Genomic DNA, 22,876 nt, shown 5'->3' on the forward strand with positions numbered 1-22,876 from the left:
TTCTCATAGAATTATCCACAATTTATTTTCTTTTCTGATTTTTTAGATTATGGATCACAGCCCGAAAGAAAGCCCATCCAATAGGGCTTCGGCCATTTCTTCCTGCACCTTCATAGTTTCTTCCTACACCACCATATATTTATAAAATTCGAATTTTATCTTTCTAAAGTACAGATTATACAATCTTGAATAGATTTTTTTGTCAAGATTTTTTATTTTATATTTTGTATTATATAAACCAAAATGTATTTTTTTATTTTGCATATTGGATAGTATAATTTGGATATAAATTTCATATTCTAGGTAGAGAAAGAAAATGAGATGATGGGAAGGTGGAGGAGAAAGATGAGGACAAATTTGTCCTTTCACATTACTTATGCAGGTGCAGGAAAAAATACCCTATGGCTTTCTATACAACCTTTTACGAACATGGCCCAAATATGTTTCTTCATTTACAAGTTTTAAATACAAAAGAAATAATTAATTCAAGTAGGAAAAGCACTATTAATGCATATTTCGAACATATATATGAATGCATGATTTTTGTCAAACCAGTTCTATTTATTTTATTTAACTTCGATCTTGGAATGCTCATTTTAAAATGAAAGAGTTTGACTACAGAATTTTATAGGATGCTAAATGTTGAATAGAATTGAAAAAATCAAGCTAGTGTAAAAAATCTACCTACTAGCATCAAACAAAGGCTTAAATAATATTTAAATTTCTTATAAATTAATATAATATTTGTAAAACTCATCTCCTTCACAAAGTTATTACTACCAAAACTTTCTTCTATGTTCTAACCTCCCTTCTTTCCCTTTTCCTTCCTCTTCGGTATCTCAAAATTTTCTCTCATTCTTCTTTACCCAGGAGTTGTACTCAATCAAAAGGGAGAAGCTCCTAAACTCCTTGCTACTCAGTCCCATTCAGAGATAATTGACAGTCCCTTTTTTTTTGTTTTGGTTCACACATATAAGAATTTTTTTTTCCATGTGCTCTTTTAAGTCTCTTGAAGAATCTTCTTTTAAGTGAGATTCCAAAGAACGAAATGAGTCTCTAATCCATGCTCTTTGTGTGTTCTAGAAGTCTCCTATGGGTTTTTGATGTTAGAGCTTTTTGGGAGAGGGGAAATATTTGTTGTGCACCACAAGGTAAAGGTAGCTAGGTTTTGTTGAAAATTTGAAATGAACCACCTATCTTGGTCATTAGTTGTGTTTTGATGTGTTGAATCGATGAGTGCATCTGAATTGTGGTGGTTTGTGTTTTCTGGTTTTGTGTGTTGAGAATAGGTGAAAAATTGTTATTTTAGCTTAAGCGAGAGCTTTTGTTGCTTAAGCGAGAATTTCTAGCTTAAGCGAGAAAGCCACTGGAACTCTTTTTATTTCTGTTTAATTTTAGCTTATGCGAGAATCTTTAGCTTAAGCGAGAGCCTTGTCGCTCAAGCAATAATTTCTAGCTTAGGCGACAAAGTCACTGAAACTCTTTTTACTTGTGTTTAATTTTAGCTTAAGTAAGAATCTTTAGCTTAAGCGAGAGTCCTATCGCTCGAACTAGAATTTCTAGCTGAAGCGAGAATGCTTCAGAGTTTTAATTCCCTATTTTTAACCTGTGATTTTTTCAGTTAATTTTAAAAAACATGTATACATGAATGATGTTGGTATTTTGAGAGTTGACTTGGTATGTTGTTGCAAAATATGTGATTGTTTTATTTTTGGAATTTGAGATGAAATTAATGATATGTGAATATGAAAATATGATTGAGGATGTATATGAATGTGAAAGTATTGTTATGAAACTGTGATGATAATGAGTTTATGAATATGTATATACGAGCATCGTATGTGTTTGACATAATTTCATCGGTCTCGTGGGGAGATTTTATGGTGGTGTTATTTTAGTGTATGCATTGGACTATGAATTCAAGTAAGGTGACATCTTGAAACTCTAATGATCATTCACACTCAAATAAAATAGAATGGTTCATGCGATGAGAGTATGAGAAGGTCTTAGTTTAAGGCAAGATAATGGTCTTAGATGATCATGGATTAATCTTGTGTGTGGTAGGATGAAATTCATTAACAGTGGCTTTGTAGAACGGTAGAGGTCACCACAAGTGCAAGTTCAATGATTTCGATTTCAAATGCATCTATTCGGATAATTGAGTTTAGTGTGAACTGTCTGTATGCAATTATGTGAATTATGGAAATTTGTTTATGAGTGACTTATAATTGATATGTTTTAATGGTCTTATGATAACTCTTTTGTATACTAGGTTACCATTGCACTTTGTGTGGTCTTGTGTTTTTTTCTTCTTTTGTGATGATCACCATTTTGGGTGGGAGTAGATGAAGATGTAGGTTTATAGACAATTTTGAGAGATGAGAAGTCCATAATTAGAGTTGTGAGATTGCACTAGATGTATAAGTGGTTAGTATGTTCAATATAGAGATACATTTAAAGGTTTGGTGTTGTTATATAAATGATATATTTTTATAGTATGAACCCTTAAAGAATTGTATTAATATATTTTTTATTTTGTTAATCTGTCTTTAAATATTATTATGAAATATCTTATTTTATTAATTTTATACTACGTACTAAAGATGAAATGTTACAATATTAATTAAGTTATTACTAAAAAAAATTATGTTAAGTATTAAAAATTTTATATTTTTAAATATTTGTGGCTTGATTTTGGCGGTTGCATTATCATATTGTTTATGTATTTTTCCTATCAAAAGTAAAACTGATAGAATTAAATTAAAATTTTCTTTTATAAATTTAAATATTTTTAATTAATTTTTGTAAATATTGTGAAGAACATACATTTTGAGAGAAGAGGAGTCAACCTAAATTTATCATTGGTTTGTTTGAGATCTTGAAAAGAATAATAAATAATATATTTGGAAAATCTGAAAATACTTTTGAATTTTTGTGAATCCTTGGATTAGATAATTATAATTTTCTTTTTTAGGGATTTGTAAGGATTTTTATTGATAATCAAGGTAAATACAAATATTTGAATCTTCTGACTGTGTATAAATACATTTTTATTGTAAGGTAAAATTTTAAAACGGTAGTTATTTTAAGGAAAATTATCTTTTGACAATTTGTTTTTATAAACTTGACAAAAATTTTATAACTGGGTAGTTAAATTTTTTTTTAACTAAAATAAAAAAATAAAATGGTAACTTTTTATTTAAAAAGGTAGTTTGTTAAACTTTATAAAAAATAACTTTGTTAAACTATCGTATTCCCGTATATGTTAAGGTTATTAGAAATGAGTTTGATGGTATATCGTTTATGTTATACTTTTATTTTTTATTTATAACTATTGAATTGATAACATGTTTAGCTATAAAAAGGGTTTTATTCAAAATATATTTTCATCAGATAAATCATTAATATGCATGAAACTTCAAATCATAGTTAAGGTATCGTATTTTTTAATTTAAAATATGTCATTTTTTTTATTTTTTATCTTTACATTTAAAAATATAAAATTTAAAACTCAAGGAATATTATATTTACCAAAGAAATATTTTTCCAATTACAATTTTATTGTGAATTTAATTAAATTTTAAAATTTTAATTTTGGATAGGATTTTGTTCTCAAATTTAATCAAAACTAAACCAGATAATGAAAAAAATCATAAAAAAGAAAAATGAAGAGAGATAATGTTTATGTATATACACACTTATCCATAAAAAGAAGTAAGTGGATTTTAAAAAGAAAATCTCCTTTAATTCTCCTATTTTTACAAAATCATGAATAAAATAGATTATAGTCAACCAAAATTTTAAATGAATAATTTGAAAAAATGTAATAGTGGATAATGCAAATATGCACTAATATTTACAATTCCATATAATTAATAAATTAGTTAAAATATAAATAAATATTGTGGAAGTAATAATTAAAAAAACTTAAGTAAGATTTTCAAACAAATAAGTTTGTGTAGAGTTTAAGACCCTAAAATATTATAATAATTAAGAAATATATATTCAAGGTTTTATTACTTTTTTTTATTTAAAGAAAATATGATTTACAAATTATTTAAGAAATTTATTTTAATTCTCCTATTTATTTTAAATATGAATGATAGTATGTTAATAGGTGATAATAGTGTAATGTTATTAAGTTAATATATAAAATAAATTTATATTTATTAAAAATAAAGTGAAATGAATAGAGAAATTAATCGTTGATGAATAAAAAAAAGAAAAAAAGATAAACAATTTTATAGAAAATAGATAAAAATAACCGTTAATTTTAAAAAATTTAATAAATAATTATATTATTAAAGGTAAAATACGAAGAAATTTCTTTGTATATTCTTCGTATGTTGTTATAAATATAAAGTAGATATTATAATATAAGTTGCTTGAAAGATATATAAGATAATGTCATTTTAAAAAAATTATATATATGTTTTGAAACTATTCTCTTATTGAAAAATCTGAAAATACTCAAATAGAATATACTATCTACTATCTAGTCGATGTCTCTAGTTGATCAATGTTAGCATGATCCTAAGAGTCTGTAGTTGTCTCCTCATCGCAAATCCAAATCCATGTTATGACCTCCAAAACGACAATAATGGCGCCCAAAGATATCATTATGCCCAAATAACTATTCTTCCACACATTATCAACATTCAAAATCTCAAAACCTTTCAAAACATTCCATATGGTCAAGGCAATAGTTGTGTAACCAACTATGTAACGAAGAATGTTCCAAAATGTTTTGTACTTATGATCCTTGTTAAGCCCAGAAAACACAGCAACACAAATTTGTGCGGATGCAAGACACATTAGAGTGATTCCAACGCATCGAAGAGGAGCATGATGAACCCCATAGTGATTTCCAATGTACAAGCCACTCCCAAACCCAACAATGGCGATGAAGAAGGCCAATGATTGGCATGGTCGATGCAAGTGAAACCATGTGTCTCCCAAACCATCAAACACCTTCAAGTAACGACTCACCATCACTCCAATTGGCATCATTATTCCATGAGGATTCAAATTATTTCTTACGTTTCCCAATGTGGCTCGTGAGTTCACGTCTCCATTGGGTTTAGAAACCTTGCCGGATATGAAATCGATGGTTCCATGGGATTGGAGATTAGAGCTTGAGAAAGAGTGAGGCATGAGAGTGTCATCATCAGAAACCAAACCCTCTTGCGAAGCATGGTTCATCACAGTCTTGTTGGAGGGAAGTTGAAAACTTGCGAAGATGATGATGCGACCATTTGTGTATGACGCAGAAAGGCTGTAAACTGAAAAACTGAGATCACCCTCTTCTAGCATTGTTGCATAACTGGTTATCGATGTGTATGCTCTGATGGTGGCATTTGATTTATGAACTGCGACGAATGATTGTGAACCCAGCATGCCCTTTGAGGTAGGGTTGATGGCCCATGCAACCCAACTTGAATCCTTTGCGTTGGCCTTGTTGAATGCAACATCCACTACACCTGACGCAGGATGATAGTTCCAATGCAATGACGATTCAAGAACAGACAAATCCTCACAAGCTGCATAGTTGATGTTGTTTGAAAACCTGTATGAGTTGCATGATTGTGAGATGGTAGGGACAATGCTAGCAACTAAAAATGTTAAGAATAAGAATATTGTATTTCCAATGGAGCTCATAATGAAAGAAAAGAGAGTAGAGGAAAATAATCAATTGCAGTGGTGTTAAAATTCTGAGTCTGGGTAAACAAAGATTACAGCTACATATATTTATTTATAGGTTTGCATGGTTGGTTTATGAATGAAGATGTTTTTATCTTATGTAACAATTTAAAATATCTTTTTTAAATTATTTTTATCTTTCTATCCTAAAAACATATTTTTTATCCAAAATATATTTTCATCAAATACAGATAAAATAATAATGTCATTATGCATATCTTAAAATCAGAGTTAAGATAGTGTACTTCTTATTTTAAAATAGTTTTCGTATTTTTATTTTATTATCTTTATGTTTGAAAAAGTAGGATTTAAAACCCAAAAAAAATTGTTTTTACTAAAAGAAAAATCACAATTAAAATATCGTTTTGAATTTAATTAAATTTTAAACTTTTAATTAGGGAAAAGATCTTGTTCTCAAATTTGATAAAGAAAGATCTTAAATAAAAATAATCTTAAAAGAGAAAAAAAATGCAGAGTCGTCCATAAAAAGAAGTTAGTGGACTTTAAAAAAGAAAACCTCCTTTAATTCTTCTATTACTACAAAATCATTAATAAAATGAATTAATACATTAACTAAATTTTAGTCAAACGAAATTTTAAATGGATAATCTGAATTATATTATCTTAACAAAATATAATAACGAATGAAGTAAATATATGCCCTAATATTTACTCTTCCAGATAATTAAAAAATTATTTGAAATATAAATAAATATTACTAACGTTAATAATTAAAAAAAATAGTAATATTTTCCAAACAAATAAATTTTGTATGAAATGTCTATTTATTTATAAATAATGAAGATTTTCATATCAGTCCTAATGATATGGAAATAATTATTAAATTCAAAAGGAAGAACTAAGAATTTAGAAGAAAAAGCACTAATAATTTTTTAAAAAGGAATTACACTCACTTAGTATCTAATTCTCAATAATCAATTTAAAATAAAATAGAAAGTTAACATAAACTTCTTTTTTTACTTTTGGTGCAAATGATCCCTAATTTATTATAATAAGTCTTATTCGACAAAAGAGTTTATAAAATAATTTAATTTTTAATTAAAATTAAATTATCAAATTATATATATATATATATATATAAATAAATATATATATATATATATATATATATATATATATATGTTCATATAAATTATAATACAAGATTCAACAAAATGACATACCTCTTATGAAATATCTAAATTAAATATGTTATCTCAAATACTAATATCGAATCCAATAAAAAACTTGGCTCAATAATAAATTTAAGATTTAAATATCATATTTTTCATCTAAATAAATGCAAAAATAACGATGATATTCACATAATAAAAGATGATATTTTTGAAAACATGTATAAGTTGCATAGTTATGAAATGGTAAGAACATATAATGACAACTAAAAAAATGTGAAAGTAGATGATTGTGTTTGCGGTATTAAGATTGTTTGGAGTGAATAAAAAATTGTCACACATGTATTTCTATGTTTATAATATTTTGACAAATACTTTTTAAAATATTTTTTTGAAGAAATATTTATCTTTTTAATCTTAAAAGGTTGAAATGATTTTTTTTTTCTACATCTTAAAAAGATAAGATTTAAAACTCTTTTCTATCCTAAATGTTGAAATGCTATTTTTCTTTTCTATATCTTAAAAAGATAAGATTTAAAACTCTTTTCTATCCTAAATGTTGAAATGCTATTTTTCTTTTCTATATCTTAAAAAGATAAGATTTAAAACTCATAAAAGTATTTTTACTCAAATCTGTTTTTCAATTAAAAAACTAGTTTATATTTATTAAGTTTTATACGAATATCTTCTCCAAATTATTGTAGTACCTTTTGCCTAGCCTGAATTGACAAGAGCAAGGGAAAATAAAATATACTGCACACAAAATCTTATAATATACACTGCCTCATATCAATGGAACTAATTGGATAGCAATTGAAATTACTCAACAATAGTTGTCTCGTGTGAAAGAAATCTACTTTCAAATACAATCAATGGAAAGAAAGATAACAACACACTTGCACATTACACTCAACACTGTACACCTATGAAGGTAACTACGAAGTTAACAATCAATTGGATTCCCACATGACCCTGTAACTACTATTTACATTCTCACACTAACTTTGGACACAGATTACAACACAACGAGAGATTATGGCATAGCTCTACAATCAGCACTACCATACCTTTATGCATGACTCTAAAAAATTGTTTATACACCCACTTCCATGACTTCTACAGGTTCACAGTCCGATCCAGAAGTTTCAAACACCTTCATATCTTTATTATTACCATTATTATTATTATTATCTCCATTCTTCATACTATCATCATCACTGTTAACTTTGTCATGCTCATCACAACAGCCATGTATCTCAATATTATCAGCTTCAGTGTTTTTTTCTGAAGAGGGTTTATTATCCGGGACAGAGACCCCATCTTCAGTGAAGCCCTCACAAGACACATTTTTCTGGTCCTCAATAGCCACTTCATCACACTTCTTACTAAAAGGATCACCATGACAAAAATTACCAAAACCAACAGTGTCCGCAACTTTGTCCATTGATGGGGACACAGAAAGCTTTGTGTTAAAGCTATTATTAGGAGTGAAGAATATAGTTGTAGTTATTTCAGGTTTTGCCTTAATGTTAATCCAACTGTCCCCTAACCAATCTCTAGATATTCTTAAATCCTTCTTGCACACTTCCATCAACAGGCATTCCCCTGATACAATACAAAAAAATATATATATATATATATATTAAAAAAGGGAAGATAAAATCATTTAAAAAACTCTAAAAAGGCATTAAATTAAAACAACATACCAGGAAAGTATACTTGAACACTTTCATCTCCACAGTGATCAATTCTAGTTACAACCCCTTCCCACCAGCCGTCACTCCACCATGCATCAACTGCATGTCCAACCTCAACAGCCAGTTCTTGTTCCTCAAGAGTTGGAGTAGGTCTTATGGTGGGCCGGCCAGAATGCCTCATCCCAAGTTTATCAGGCCTGGCACACTTGAAAGCAGGCACCCATTCCTAAAATATAGAGAATATTCAGATAAAAGTTTGAAAAGTGAGTGCTGTAAAACTATGCAATGAATGACTCCACAAAACCTTTCCTTGGAATATTCTGCTTTTCATTTGGTTCTATAACCATATCTTTCTATCGTCTTAAATTGTATCATATGACTTTGCCATTCTAATCATGTCATAATTGGCCATTCCATTACCCTCTACATTTTTTAGTATAAAAGTAATGAATTTATTGTACTTCACTTGAAAATCCATCCATGCATAAAATCAGCCTACATAATCTCCTGTCATTCTTACAAAGTCAGTATACAGTCAAAGAAATATCTCTAGCCCTATTAGTTAATCCCATGAGATTCAATCTAGATTCATTCAGTCTAAGTTTCAACAATTCACATTAAACTAACTAGAATGATTTCTAATTCTACACACAAACCCATTATTTCATCGCTTCAAAAGATTTTACTTCAACTTCAACTGCAAGGATTAAAGATCAGTTGCTAAAAGCCTAAAACTATATAACCTTAAATTTTCTTTCTGGTTCATGATCAAACCTTTAATTGGAACCACCTTTATTTATGCACATATTTACAAGCAAACTAAATACTGACCAGAAAATCAAATATAGAATATCTCAAAAGCTTAAGTGTACCTCCAGATTTCCATTTCCATCTTCATCCTGGACATCTTCATATTGGACTTTCAGCTGTTTCCGGGCTACCTGAACAACTGTACACCTGAACCAGCAGCCTCTGATGCCACTATCTTGACAAAGCAACTCAATCTTGTCATCAACCTTGTATTTGTGAATAGACCAAGGTTCACACTCAACCTGCTTCCGAGAAAGCAGTCTCCTTTCTGGTCGTGCATAATTTGCAACCTGGAAGGTTTTGTATACCATCATTTGCTTACTTCTCATCAATTTCCTAACTCCCTGTTGACTTATCCAAGACTGAGGTGACCCCTTATCACTTCTGCTCCTCTTGGTTCCTACCTTCACATCATCACCTGCAGTCAAATCTTCATTTTCTCCTGCAAGCTTCTCAGGGTTCTGAATTGAATCCAGGTGCAAGTAAGAAAGAATTGGTTGGGCATAGTAGCCACGCAGTTTACTCAAGTCAAAGGGCTTAACTTTGTTGCTTCTAAATTGCCTAAAGCACAAATGTGTTCTGTCCCTTGAAGTGGGCGAAAAAAAAGACATGCACTTTTCATAGTGTTCACGAGTCAAGACTGTGGCAGGACCATCTACGCACTCTGCACTAATAACTTGAGAACAAGGTGTGATAAAAACTTCTCGAGGGTGAGGATTTCGTACAGGAACTACACCCTTGACTTCCTGATTATGGTGAAACCACCTCACCTTGACCTTTTTCTGCCCCCTTCTGTCTTCATACATATCCTCTACATAAGCAATATAATGATTCTCTCCCTTTCCCATAACAAAAACAAAGGATTGAATCTGGAAATCAGGAAGAATGTAAATGTCAGGTATAGAACCATTTATATATTATTATATCCACAGAAAAAGGAGACTTCTTTGACTAATAGATCTTTTTTTTTTGGAGAGCAGGGGCATTCAAGCATCTGTGAAGTCCATGGCATCAAGCAAATATCATGCAACCAAAATTTTATTTCATTGTTAAGAAATTTTCTTGAAACACGCACCTAAATAGAAACATCATTAAGGATTTTACTTGTCAATACCGGAAGAAATTGATTAAGGGTTGATTATTAATAATAGGAAGCTAATTAGAAGTTGACAACAAAAACAAGGAGTTTACAAGTAAGATAGAAGTGAGATCTTTAAGGATAGTTCAAGGCCTTTTCACCTCTATTTTGATGCCATTCCTCCAAAAAGCAGGAAAATGCTTAAGTTGTTTGCCACATCTCCACGCAACTCCTGACCAAACAATGTCTGAATTGGATAATTTGGAGTTACTCATAGGAAAGTCCTGAGAAAGAGGAGTACGTAGATGTCAAAAACATTGACTAGAAACAATATAAAGGAAAATATTGGGGGGTGAGGGGGGAGAACAAAAAGGGATATACCTTATCATCTGTTATTCGTGCTCCAGTAATTTCATTGATACTATCATTTGTGGTCTCATGAGCTTGAACCAAGTTATGACCAGGTGATACTGTGATTTAAAATATAAAATAAGAGATAATAGAGTATAATTTGCTACGACTAATATTAATTAAATACGGTATAATTTGAATTCAGCGCCTTTCATTTCAAATACTAATTAGTGTTATATTTTTAGGTTAGGTTTCAATCCCTAATTCACTGAAAATTTTGTTGGTTATCTTATTTGTATGAAAAAATAGGAAAACAGCGGTTCTTAATCCTTTTTTTTTCTACTGAAGTATGGTATTGGATGTTTTGAATGACTGGAAATGGTTTTAGCATGGAAATTTTCATGTTTGGAAAAATATTTCACACCAGTTGGCGTATAGGTACTGTTAGCACATAGATGCTGAAACTGAAAGTTACTAGGCAAAAATCTTTACCGATCTTCTATTATTTTTTATGATATTAAATTTCCTAATGCTTTCACCATTTTTTTTATTTGAGAACATCTGCTGTTTTTATTATGGGAAGGATAAAAGAAGGGATTTTATCAGAATGAACAGAGAGTACTAGTACAAAGGTAGAAAAAATATTCTCATATTGAACAAATACAAGGAAGAATAGGAAAATATTAAGGAAAACTGCCAGTGAACAAGAGTATTGATTGAGCCACATCCATATGATATGCACTCCTGTAACAGAGAAGGGAACCAAATATTGGTTCATTGATAGAACCACATCCATATGATTGCCTTACAAAACAAACACATATGTAGTTGTTCAATAGCTACATCACTTTGTTGCTCATAATGTCAAAGTTTCCTAAGTTATTTCTCACATTATTGTTCGACATAATATAATCAAAAACGTTATAAATGACTGCAACAGGTTAAAATAAAGAAGTATCAACGTACCACTTCTATCTCCCTGCAGGTTCTGCTTTGATAGCGTTGATGTCAGCCAATCCACCACCTCTCTTCTAGATCTCCATTTGAAACCAGTTGGAATGGAACCTTCCTTACCACAAATTTCAAGGAACTCCTCAGCAACAACATAGCACATGTGCCTAACACTCCTCTCAGTACCAACCACTGCAAGGATAGATTCTCCAGCAGCATCCTTCAGGTAATAGTGAACCACACGATTACCACGCTCCTGTGAAACAAATTGCTCTTTCCATTCCACAAAACAGCGATTGTTCACGGCCATCTTAAAGAGAATACCAGCAGGGGTTAACAGAACACCAGATATGCACTTGTTTTCAAAACAATGGCAAAGGGTGCAGACCCATTGGATTCAGTAGTCCAAAAGGACAATCAAGCAAATCCATAACACAGAGCAAGAAGCTTTCAGCATACCATCATCCTATCACAAACAACCTTTTTGAAAAACCTCAGTCTCCCCAGTACTAGGAAGAACCCTACTCAGGTTAACAAAAATATGTCTACTACATAAAACTAACCAGAATCCTCCAAAACTAAGTACTTTTTCATGTGGGGAAAAAATCAGAAACCCTAATTAAGCACGCATACCCTCCAAAATTACATCAAACAAAATAAGACAAAAACCCCTCAGCAATTATAAAGGGTTTTAAAATCAGATAAAAACATCCTCTAAGGATCACTAATCGATCCCTTTTGTCCAATCTAACAAGCCTCCAAAGAGGCACGATCCTCGTCTCCAGAAACTGAAAATGCTCCAAAGTTGACCAAAGCCACAAAAACCTCAAACAAACATATGTGCCTCCGAACAGATCAGAGAGAAACCCTTCAGGAAAACTGATCCAGGAGCTCAAATATCCAACAGGAAAAGAAAAACTGGGTCTTTGGCTGCTCCAGAGGTGACAATCAGCCAAAAGGTCGAAAGGGTATTCCAATTGAAAGAAGAAAAGGGGTGCCAATAGAAAGACTATAACTTTATAGCATACCCTGAGTAAAAATGGTGACGGTGATCCCAGATGAGTCAAGAAAGAGGGACTGCGGTAAAGGTTTGGTCTGTGGGAACACTGAAGAGGAAGAAACGGCGTTGGAGGGAAGAGAGAGGGGTGAGAGATGATGAAGAGGAAGGTGAAGAAGAAGAAAAGTACCTTGAGATTGCCATGAACATGGAGATGGAGAGAAAGAGAGAGTTGCAGAACTGATGAATTGTGCCTCCAATGTAGCCGCAGGCGTTGTATTATGAAAAAATAAAAATAAAAACAAAAAACACGAGAGAGAAAGTGGGGACCTGTTTTGTTTGGTTTGGTTTGGTTGCAGTGAAATTTTTTTTCTACTCTTACATAAATATTTGTTTTCTCTAACTCGAGGTTTTGATTTGTCAATGAAAGTTGAAAAATCGGACATCACATAATTATCATGTTTATGGACATTGTATATCAAAATTAGTGAAAATAATTCATAAGCATCAATAAATATAAAAAGTTTATTTAATTCTTGATTATTTCCCTATGATACTATTTTAATTTTTGAATGGAATTAGTTTATATATATACATTATATTACTTTAAAATTTAAATATACTTATCCACAACCATTATACTAAGCATCATTTCACCACTCTCTTCCATTTTTCCCTTCACAATTCACACACCTCATTGGCCTACTATCACCACATGCCCATCACCATCTTTCAAATTTCTAGATTTTACTCTACCTTCCACGGCTAAATCCAATTCCTCCATCCCTTCTCAAAAAAATTTCCTTCTCTTCTAACCATCATATTCATTCCCATTCACATGGATCACACAAGGATGAATTCAGACCCTACATGCATCTTCTCCCCCAACACTCGTTCATTCTAACTTTCTATTTTGTTTTCACTCACTAAAATATATAATTAACACAAATTACATAATTTAAAATAAAATTTCATTCCTATTTTATTGAAAATTTCAATTACAAACAGACTTTATTGAAAAGAAAAAATTGAAGACTAAAACACTTTCTAAAATATTTCTCGATATTGATCAATCTCTCAAGTAGACATGTCAAAGTGAGCCAACCCGGCTCACACGGGTTGGCTCACCACGAGCCGGGTTCAAAATGAGTGAACCCAACCCGGCTCACTTTCTGGTGAGCCAAAAATTTTGTAACCCGGCTCAACCCACCACGGGTTGGTGGGTTAAATGGGTTGGCTCACCAACCCACCTAAAAAAATTATTTATTTATTTTTTTATTATTCAAATATTTAAATAAATTTTTAAGTAACCCATGAGATGACAATCATAGTAAAATCAATAATCAATGTTTTGATCATGCTCACCACCAATATATGAAGAATTATTTCCAAGAAAGTATCCATTAGTCTAAGAAAGCATGACTAATATTACAAATTTTCTGTCATGCTATTCAACAAAATATAAATAAAAAAAACTATACATTTTTTTCATGCTAATTTAAAAAAAATTGTTTATAAGACGGTTACTTGAGTAATTTACTATAAAGATTATAGTTAAAGATTAAAGTATCAACATATATATAACTTGACAATCAAATTAATTAAACATTCAAATAATTCAAATATAATTAAACAACATTCTAGCATTCAAAAATATGAAATTGTGAACAAATATAATTGGAGTAGTAAATAATTTAAAAAAATTAAAAGAAAAATAAAAAAATAAAAAAAAAATTGTAAAAAAATGTTGGTGGGTTAAGTGGGCCAACCCACCTTCAACCCGGCTCGAACCCGTTTAACCCGTGGGTTAAGTGAGTCGGGTTGAGTTCAACCCACTTTTGAAAAAGTTGAATTTTTCTCAACCCAACCCGGCTCGAACCCGTGGTGAGCCAGGTTGGCTCACGGGTTGAAACCCATTTTGACATCTCTACTCTCAAGTGTTGTGCATCTTCCTCAATACATATACGATTGTTGCACGTGAAAATCACCTATGCAAGGGTGACCTAACATACAAGCATCCAAACATCATAACCAACATACATCAATCATAATACAACACTCACCCAAACCTTTCTTACTTCTAGCATATAACAATACCATATGATTTCATCAATTATCAACCATTCACAAAGCCTAATGTCTCACACAATAGTTTAAACACATCATCACACGTTCAAAACATGTTATCACAACAAATAATACAATCATTAGTGATCTCATCAAAAGGAGCCAATTTGTAACTCTTATACGCAACTTACTAATAACCACTCCATTTTCCATTACTCTCCTAGCAAGTCCTGACAAAGTATACAGCTTATCATTGCTCTTCTCGAGAGTCCCAATAAAGTATACAACTTCTTATTACTCTTATCGAGAGAGTCTTGACGAAGTACACAACTTCCCATTACTCTTCTTAAGAATCCTGACGAAGTATACAACTTTCAATTACTTTTATCGAGAGCCCCAACGAAGTAAACAACTTCCCATTACTCTTATTGAGAACTTTCCATTACTCTTATCGAGAGTTCTAATGAAGTACATTTTTGGTATAACTACGCAAAGTTATCCTTCACTACTTTTCACCAAATCACCACACAAACATACATTTACGTTCCCAAACAAATACATAATAACATTTGTAATCATGGAGTATTTTCGGATAAATAAAATAAAACAAAATAGCATTTCCAATTTCTAATAAAATTACATTAATTTTATTATTATATAACATCTTTTATATACATAATATATTATAATCTCACTATAACACGAAATTGACTTTTAATACCATATAATAATAAGAAGAAAATAAAACCACCCAAATATATCATTTGTTGCCATTACAAATAAAATATACCAAACCCACACACTTTAGCGACTTTCCAAAATTTAATAATAATACACCAAAATTACAAAACACTGCCCTTTCATATGATACTAAAAAAATATAAAACCATAAATGACATAGAAAACACAATCTTCTAACCTTTATTTCATATATATATATATATATATATATATATATATATATATATATATATATATATATATAATACATATATATATATATATATATATATTATTGGAAAAATGTATCATCAATTAAGAACATTATCGTCTTTACTTCCAAGAATCATCCATTAATAGAGAAATAAGATTAACACAGAGAATATAACATGGAAACTCCAAATACGAAGAAAAACCACAACCACAAAAAATAATCACTATGTGTAAATTTGTACAACACACAAAAAACACTCTCAACCCTTTGACCCCAAGTACATCCACACCCTCTAGAGCAAGAATTTCGCTACACCTCACAACACTCTATTTCCATCATAAAGAGTGTCACTTGGAATCAAGTCGTCCAGAGAATTTCCGCTTGGAATCAAACTATCCCAAGAATTTTCACTTAGAATCAAACCATCTCAAGAATTTCCACTAGAAATCAAACTATCCCAAGAATTTCCACTCGGAATCAAACTATCTAAAGAATTTCCACTTTGAATTAAACCATTCGAACAATTTTCATTTGGAATCAAATCATCCCAAGAATTTTCACTTTGAATCAAACCATCCCCAGAATTTTCACTTTGAATCAAACCATCCCAAGAATTTTCACTTGAAATTAAACCATCCCAAGAATTTCCACTTGGAATTAAACCATTTCAAGAATTTCCACTTCCAATTAAGTCATCCCAAGAATTTCCATGCACCATGAATCAATGCTAACCAATGCTCGTGTATAATCACCACACACCTTGCATAATTATTAGCAAATGCTCGCACATAAACACCATACACCCTTTGTCGGAACCATGTTGTAACCCATGATGCAAAACCACCAAACCTTGCAAAAAACCAGATATCGAACGTCTACACTTCGCAGCCATCGTGCCATTGATTCCCTTGCTAGAGACGCAACACCCGTCGACATAACACCTGCTTACGTAGCACCTCCATTGACTTTTGCTGAAGCATATCTGTAAACCGTAAAGTACTTCCTTCACGCAAATCGTGACTCACACAGATCAGATCTCCATCGTACATCACTCACAGGGCCAAGCGAGCACCAACTACGACGTCCTTCGCAAATCCAAGAGCATTTCACCACACGCGAACTCCTTTACAGATCCAGCACGACTCACAATCCTTGCACCTCCATGAACTCAATTGTAGATTCATCGCGTCAACACAACTCTGACAATGATCATTCCGTCAAAATTCTCATTGCAACTTCAGGAAACAAGGATGATTCTCCAACAAAAAGGAATTAATTTTTTCTGATGTGGAAGATCAGACTATACTGCAACCACAAAGCATACTAAGAAAAAAATCTACAGAACCATAGCTTTGATACCATTGTTGCATGTGGCATCAATTGTCCCGGCGGAGGCCAAGTGAGCTGGGTCACAATCAAATTGTGGCGCTTGGGCTATTACACTCTTAAGTAAAAAAAGTTGCACCCTGACTATTAGTTATAGCTTTTGGCCTAGTGGTAAGCGCTTGATCATTATATTCACTTTACTTTTTATTTACAATATACATTATTATATAATATGTAATAAGAAAATGATATTTCAACACCAAAATTTGACTCACTTTTGACACGATTGACGTGACATTTTCAAAATTAAGTTTTTTTAACTTCTAACGGATCCATTTTTATTCATTGTGACAAAATGATAAATTGAAAGACTTCAATTAGGGATGAAAATTCGGGGCGGGCCAAGCGGGCTGACCTGCAGGCCCACATAAAAAAACACAAGGCGGATTGGGTTGTTGAACCCGCTGGCCCACCCCGATAGGCCCGTAACCTGCGCGGCTAAAATCGGGGAGGGTTGGCTTGCTGACCTTCTTATAAAATTAAATGTTCTTATTTTGTAGTTCTCACATCAGTCATCGTGTTGTTTCCATAGTTCCTTTTATATTTATTATTATTATTATTATTATTATTATTATTATTATTATCATTGTATATAAGATAATGAATTTAGTTTTTGAATATGAAATATTTTTGTATGCATTTTTAGGTACATGTCTTGTAAGTGATATGTTATTATTGTATTTAGCTTTAATCTTCGTTGATATTGTTTCTTTTCTTTGATTAGGTAAACTAATTTAACTTATTTCGATAAAAAATGAATATCAATTATTATGGAAAAAAAAATTTCTTATCATAAAAAAAATTATTTTGCTTTTCACAAATGCGGATCAGTCCGCAAACCCACGGCCCAACCCACGTGGCAAGACGAGTCAAAAAAATGAATCCGATATTACATCCACACTTTGTAGACCAAAACGAGGAGCGGATCAAAATAGGTCGGACTGACCCGCTTTACTATTCCTAACTTTAATCTAAGATCGTCTTTATTTAGGTTCTGAGAATGTTTATTTGAGTGTATGCTTTATTTATATATATATATATATATATATATAATATTATATTAGAAATGATGATATTATAATATTATTATGTCGATATATAAAATAAATTTATAATTAAAATTTAAGTAGAATGAATAAAAAAAGAAGATAAAATAATTGTTAATGAACGAAAGAAATAACGGATAGAATAGTTTTATAAAAAACATGTTAATTTAACAGGTAGTCTTTAAAAAATAAATAAATAATTTTAATGTAAAGGATAAATTAAAAATAAGCAACTGTAAATATTAAAGATTGAACTTCTTTATATATATATATATATATATATATATATATTATAAATTTTAATTAAATACAAACTAAATATATTTTGGTAAAAATATTTTATTGAGTTTTGGATACTTTTTTAAATATATAAAAAAATAGAATTTCAATCTTTTAGTTTAGAAAGATAAATATTCTTTCAAAAAGATATTTTAAATGATATTTATCAATCTTATGATCTTATAAAATTATTATTTTTATTTCAAATCTTATCTTTTTTAAAAATAGAAAGTAAAAAGATATCATTTGAACTTTAAAGATAAAAAGATAAAAGAAAAATCTTTTAAAAATATATTTTAAATGGTTAGATAATATAAGATATATTTATTTATCAATCTTATAAACCTATAAATACATGAGTGAGGAATGTTTATGCACTCTAAAAAATCTTAGCAACATTGAAGTTAATTTTTTTTCTCTCTCGGTTGTTCTCTCTTAATATGGCTTTTACTGCAAACACAATCTTCTTGTTTGCATTTCTTGTTGTCATTGCTGTTCCTACCACTTCACAGTCGTGCAACTTATACAGGTTTTAAAACATTATCTTTTATCATGTGAATAACAATTTTTCTTTTTTCTATTACAGTTGCATAAATTTGAGTGAAAAGTATGACCTTTAAATCTTTAGATTCATTATTGTTATAAGATTTTTATTAGATTAGATATTAGTATTTATATGACATACCTGATATAAGTATTTTATAAGATGTTTTTGGTTGGTTGAATATTGGATTATGTTTATACGCTTATATTCATTGTTTATATTTATATATCTGTATAAAAGTGACATGTGATTATCAAATTATTTTATGTTGTATTGCAATTCCATCTAATTGTATTAGATGTATGAATAAAGGTGATTCATGTTTTTTTTAGAAAAAATCTTAATAATATTTCTTTTACAACTATGATGGAATACATATAAATAATAGATAGATAGATAGATAGATAATTTGATAATTTATACTTTAATTAAAAATAAATTATTTTATAAGCTCTTTTATTAAATAAGACTTATAATAATAAAATAGGGATCATTTGTTCCAAAAAAGTAAAAAAATCATAACCTTTTGTTATGTTAACCATATTGATTATTGAGATTATATACTAAGTGAGTGTAATTTCTTTTTACAAATAGGAGAATTAAAGAGGGTTTTCTTTTTAAAGTCCACTTCTTTATAAATGATTTTAAATATATATATATATATATATATATATAAAATCTCTTCATTTTTTATGATTATTTTTATTTAAGATCTTTCTTGATCAAATTTGAGAACAATATCTAATTAAGAAATAATTTTAATTGGAAAATATTTTTTAGTAAATATATTATATATGTTTTGAGTTTTAAATCTTATTTGTTTCAAACCTAAATACAATAAAATAAAAATATAAAAGATGTTTTAAATTAAGAAATACAATATCTTAACCCTCATCTTAAGATATGCATAAAAAGTTGACATTTTTTTATATTTCGAGAAGATAATCTTCGCTTAAATATTTAAAATTTAATCAAATACATATTTAATAAAAAAGGGTATTTTAGTAAAAATAATTTTCTTGAATTTTAAATCTGGTCCTTTTTAAATATAGAAAATATAAAAGATATCATTTCAATTCAACCTTTTAAGATAAAAAGATTAAAATTAAAATTCTTTTAAAAAGATATTTTTAATGGTTAGATAATATAACGAATCTTTATCTTTATATACAATCTTATGAATCTATAAATACATGAGTGATAGTTGTTTATTCATCATCCCAAATTTAGCAACCTTAGAAGTTAATTGTGTTCCTCTCCTTTCTTCTCTCCTAGAATGGCTTCCATTCGAAACATAATCTTCTTCTTCACACTTCTTGTTGTCATTACTGTCCCTATCACTTCCCAGCCATGCAACTTATACAGGTCTTGAAAAAAAAATCATCTTTTATTATGTGAATAACAATTTTTCTTTTTCTTTTTCTTTTTCTATTACTATTACTGTTATTTTTCATATATTTGGTTGAAACCTATGTTTTTTAAAAGCATAACTCCGTAATCTTTTTTAAAGTATGAATTTACATAGGATAATGATAATATATTTTAACTTTCATCTTTTATTTCTGGAAAGAACTTGAATCATTAATTAATATATCATTATCTTTTCTTTGAAATAATCAATAAAAACTGTAAACCACGTCAGAAAATATAGTATGTGAGTAAAAGAATGGTCATATTATAATTTTCCATTTACATACAAAATTTGAATCGACTCCGATTCAAAACACAATCTTCTTCTTGTTGACATTTTTAGTAGCTACCATTATCCCTAACATCTCACAATCATGCAACTCATACAGGTTTTCGAACAACATCAACTACGCAGCTTGTGAGGATTTGCCTGTTCTTGAATCGTCATTGCATTGGAACTATCATCCAGCGTCAGGTGTAGTGGATGTTGCATTCAACAAGGCCAACGCAAAGGATTCAAGTTGGGTTGCATGGGCCATCAACCCTACCTCAAAGGGCATGCTGGGTTCACAATCATTCGTCGCAGTTCATAAATCAAATGCCACCATCAGAGCATACACATCGCCAATAACCAGTTATGCAACAATACTACAAGAGGGTAATCTCAGTTTTTCAGTTTACAACCTTTCTGCGTCATACACAAATGGTCGCATCATCATCTTCGCAAGTTTTCAACTTCCCTCCAACAAGACTGTGGTGAACCATGCTTGGCAAGAGGGTTTGGTTTCTGATGATGGCACTCTCAGGCCCCACTCTTTCTCACCCTCTAATCTTCGATCCTACGGAACCATTGATTTCATATCCGGCAAGGTTTCTAAAGCCACTGAAGGCGTGAACTCACGAACCATGTTGAGAAACGTAAGAAATAATTTGTATTTTCATATTGAAACATTTTAAGTGGAAGTGTAATTTGAGGTTGTGAATTATATATGCAGGTTCATGGAATATTGAATACCGTGAGTTGGGGAATAATGATGCCGATTGGAGTGATGATGGGTCGTTACTTGAAGGTGTTTGATGGCTTGGGAGGCACTTGGTTTCACTTGCATCGAGCATGCCAATCACTGGCCTTCTTGATCGCCATTGCTGGGTTTGGGAGTGGTTTGTATATTGGAAATCACAATGGGGTTCATCATGTTCCTCATCGATGCGTTGGAATCACTCTAATGTGTCTTGCGTCTGCACAAGTTTGTGTTGCTGTGTTTTTGAGGCCTAAGAAGGATCACAAGTACAGAATATTTTGGAACATTTTTCATTACATAGTTGGTTACACAACTATTGGCTTGGCCATATGGAATGTGTTGAAAGGTTTTGACATTTTGAATGCTGAAAAGATGTGGAAGAAGAGCTATTTGGGCACAATCATATCACTGGCTACCATTGCTGTCATTTTGGAAGTTATAACATGGATTTGGGTTTGCAACAAGAAGAGGACCAAGAACTCTCAGGACCGTGCTGTCATTGGTCAACAACAGACATAGACTATATCATTCTTTACTTTTCATGTTCTTACTTATTAAAACTTCATTCTACTGATGTAATATACTTTTTCTTTCATTAATGAATTTTTCACGTTATTAAATCCAAACCTTACGTGTCTTTTTCTACTTTTAAGGGTTTCATTATTGTATTGGATTCTCTAAATTTTATGATAAGAGTCAAATCACTTATTACTATTTTATTTTCTGAATTACCATATCTTCTCACTTGTAACATATCTAACCTTTTGTTGAGTTTCACTAAATGCTACGTATGGAGTAATTACAAAAGAAATCATATCACATATTTTTTTTCATATACATACTATAGTGGTAAAAATGGGTTATAACCCGTAAGTTAATCTGACTCACCACAAGTACGAGTTGAATTATGTTAAAAACAATTTAAAATTTTTGGTATAGGTCAAAATTAGACCCGATTTACTAAGAACTTGACTCATACTGATTGAATTCGTGGTGAGTCGATTTGGCTCACCAACTCACCTATAAATTTTAGATATTAAATTATATTAAAAAAATTAAAACGGTAAAAGTTTTTCTCTATCAAATTCTCTCTCTAAAGTAGTGTAATTGGTCCATTTTTTATGTAAAATGAATGATACAACTTTATATAGATATTTATAACAAATAGAACTATGTAAATGTGTATAAAATAAAAGTTCAAAGAGTAAAATGGCACACCAGAGTCATAGTTATCAATTTAATGTCACTTTGTTTTGGCTTTTAGTACCATTTATTTCGGTTAAAGGTAGATTTTGTAAACCTTTGAACTTAAAATATGCTTTAACTTTATTTATATTTTAATCTAAATTATAATTTAGTTTTTTTAGGATTCAAGAAAATAAATTATATTTTTTTAATTAAGTGAACTAACCCGTTTAACTCACCATAGGTCAGACTGAATTTTTTAGACTCACTAATAAATGAGCCGGGT

General features: G+C 30.4%; 3 protein-coding genes across 3 annotated transcripts; 1 reads left to right on the forward strand and 2 right to left on the reverse strand.

The window, feature by feature from the left end:
- Positions 1-4,451: 4,451 nt before the first annotated feature.
- Positions 4,452-5,674, reverse strand: LOC114186612 (cytochrome b561 and DOMON domain-containing protein At5g47530-like). Its single transcript, XM_028074565.1, has one exon. It carries the CDS (start codon positions 5,656-5,658, stop codon positions 4,534-4,536), a length of 1,125 nt encoding a protein of 374 aa, XP_027930366.1. The 5' UTR covers positions 5,659-5,674; the 3' UTR covers positions 4,452-4,533.
- Positions 5,675-7,608: 1,934 nt separating this feature from the next.
- On the reverse strand, positions 7,609-13,050 carry LOC114187163. The gene is made up of 7 exons (XM_028075317.1): positions 12,908-13,050; positions 11,736-12,030; positions 10,800-10,888; positions 10,580-10,702; positions 9,403-10,209; positions 8,540-8,756; positions 7,609-8,438 (listed from the first exon to the last, which is right to left on the reverse strand). Exons 2-7 carry the CDS (start codon positions 12,028-12,030, stop codon positions 7,927-7,929), a joined length of 2,043 nt encoding a protein of 680 aa, XP_027931118.1. The 5' UTR covers positions 12,908-13,050; the 3' UTR covers positions 7,609-7,926.
- A 3,497-nt stretch (positions 13,051-16,547) lies between these two features.
- Positions 16,548-21,924, forward strand: LOC114188493 (cytochrome b561 and DOMON domain-containing protein At5g47530-like). The gene is made up of 3 exons (XM_028077064.1): positions 16,548-16,702; positions 20,773-21,301; positions 21,379-21,924. The coding sequence occupies exons 1-3, from the start codon at positions 16,548-16,550 to the stop codon at positions 21,922-21,924; spliced, it is 1,230 nt and encodes a 409-aa protein (XP_027932865.1).
- The last annotated feature ends 952 nt before the right edge of the window (positions 21,925-22,876 follow it).

Source organism: Vigna unguiculata, chromosome 6 (assembly GCF_004118075.2).
Source record: "Vigna unguiculata cultivar IT97K-499-35 chromosome 6, ASM411807v1, whole genome shotgun sequence".
NCBI lineage: Eukaryota > Viridiplantae > Streptophyta > Magnoliopsida > Fabales > Fabaceae > Vigna > Vigna unguiculata.

Coding starts and splice junctions, on each gene's coding strand:
- LOC114186612 (XM_028074565.1), bottom strand. CDS start 5,658: ATGAGCTCCATTGGAAATACAATATTCTTATTCTTAACATTTTTAGTT.
- LOC114187163 (XM_028075317.1), bottom strand. CDS start 12,030: ATGGCCGTGAACAATCGCTGTTTTGTGGAATGGAAAGAGCAATTTGTT. Junction 10,889..11,735: donor CCTGCAGGGAGATAGAAGTG/GTACGTTGATAC, acceptor TTTAAATCACAG/TATCACCTGGTCATAACTTG. Junction 10,210..10,579: donor GGAATGGCATCAAAATAGAG/GTGAAAAGGCCT, acceptor CCTGATTTCCAG/ATTCAATCCTTTGTTTTTGT.
- LOC114188493 (XM_028077064.1), top strand. CDS start 16,548: ATGATGCAAAACCACCAAACCTTGCAAAAAACCAGATATCGAACGTCT. Junction 16,703..20,772: donor ACTTTTGCTGAAGCATATCT/GTAAACCGTAAA, acceptor CAACTCATACAG/GTTTTCGAACAACATCAACT. Junction 21,302..21,378: donor CACGAACCATGTTGAGAAAC/GTAAGAAATAAT, acceptor TTATATATGCAG/GTTCATGGAATATTGAATAC.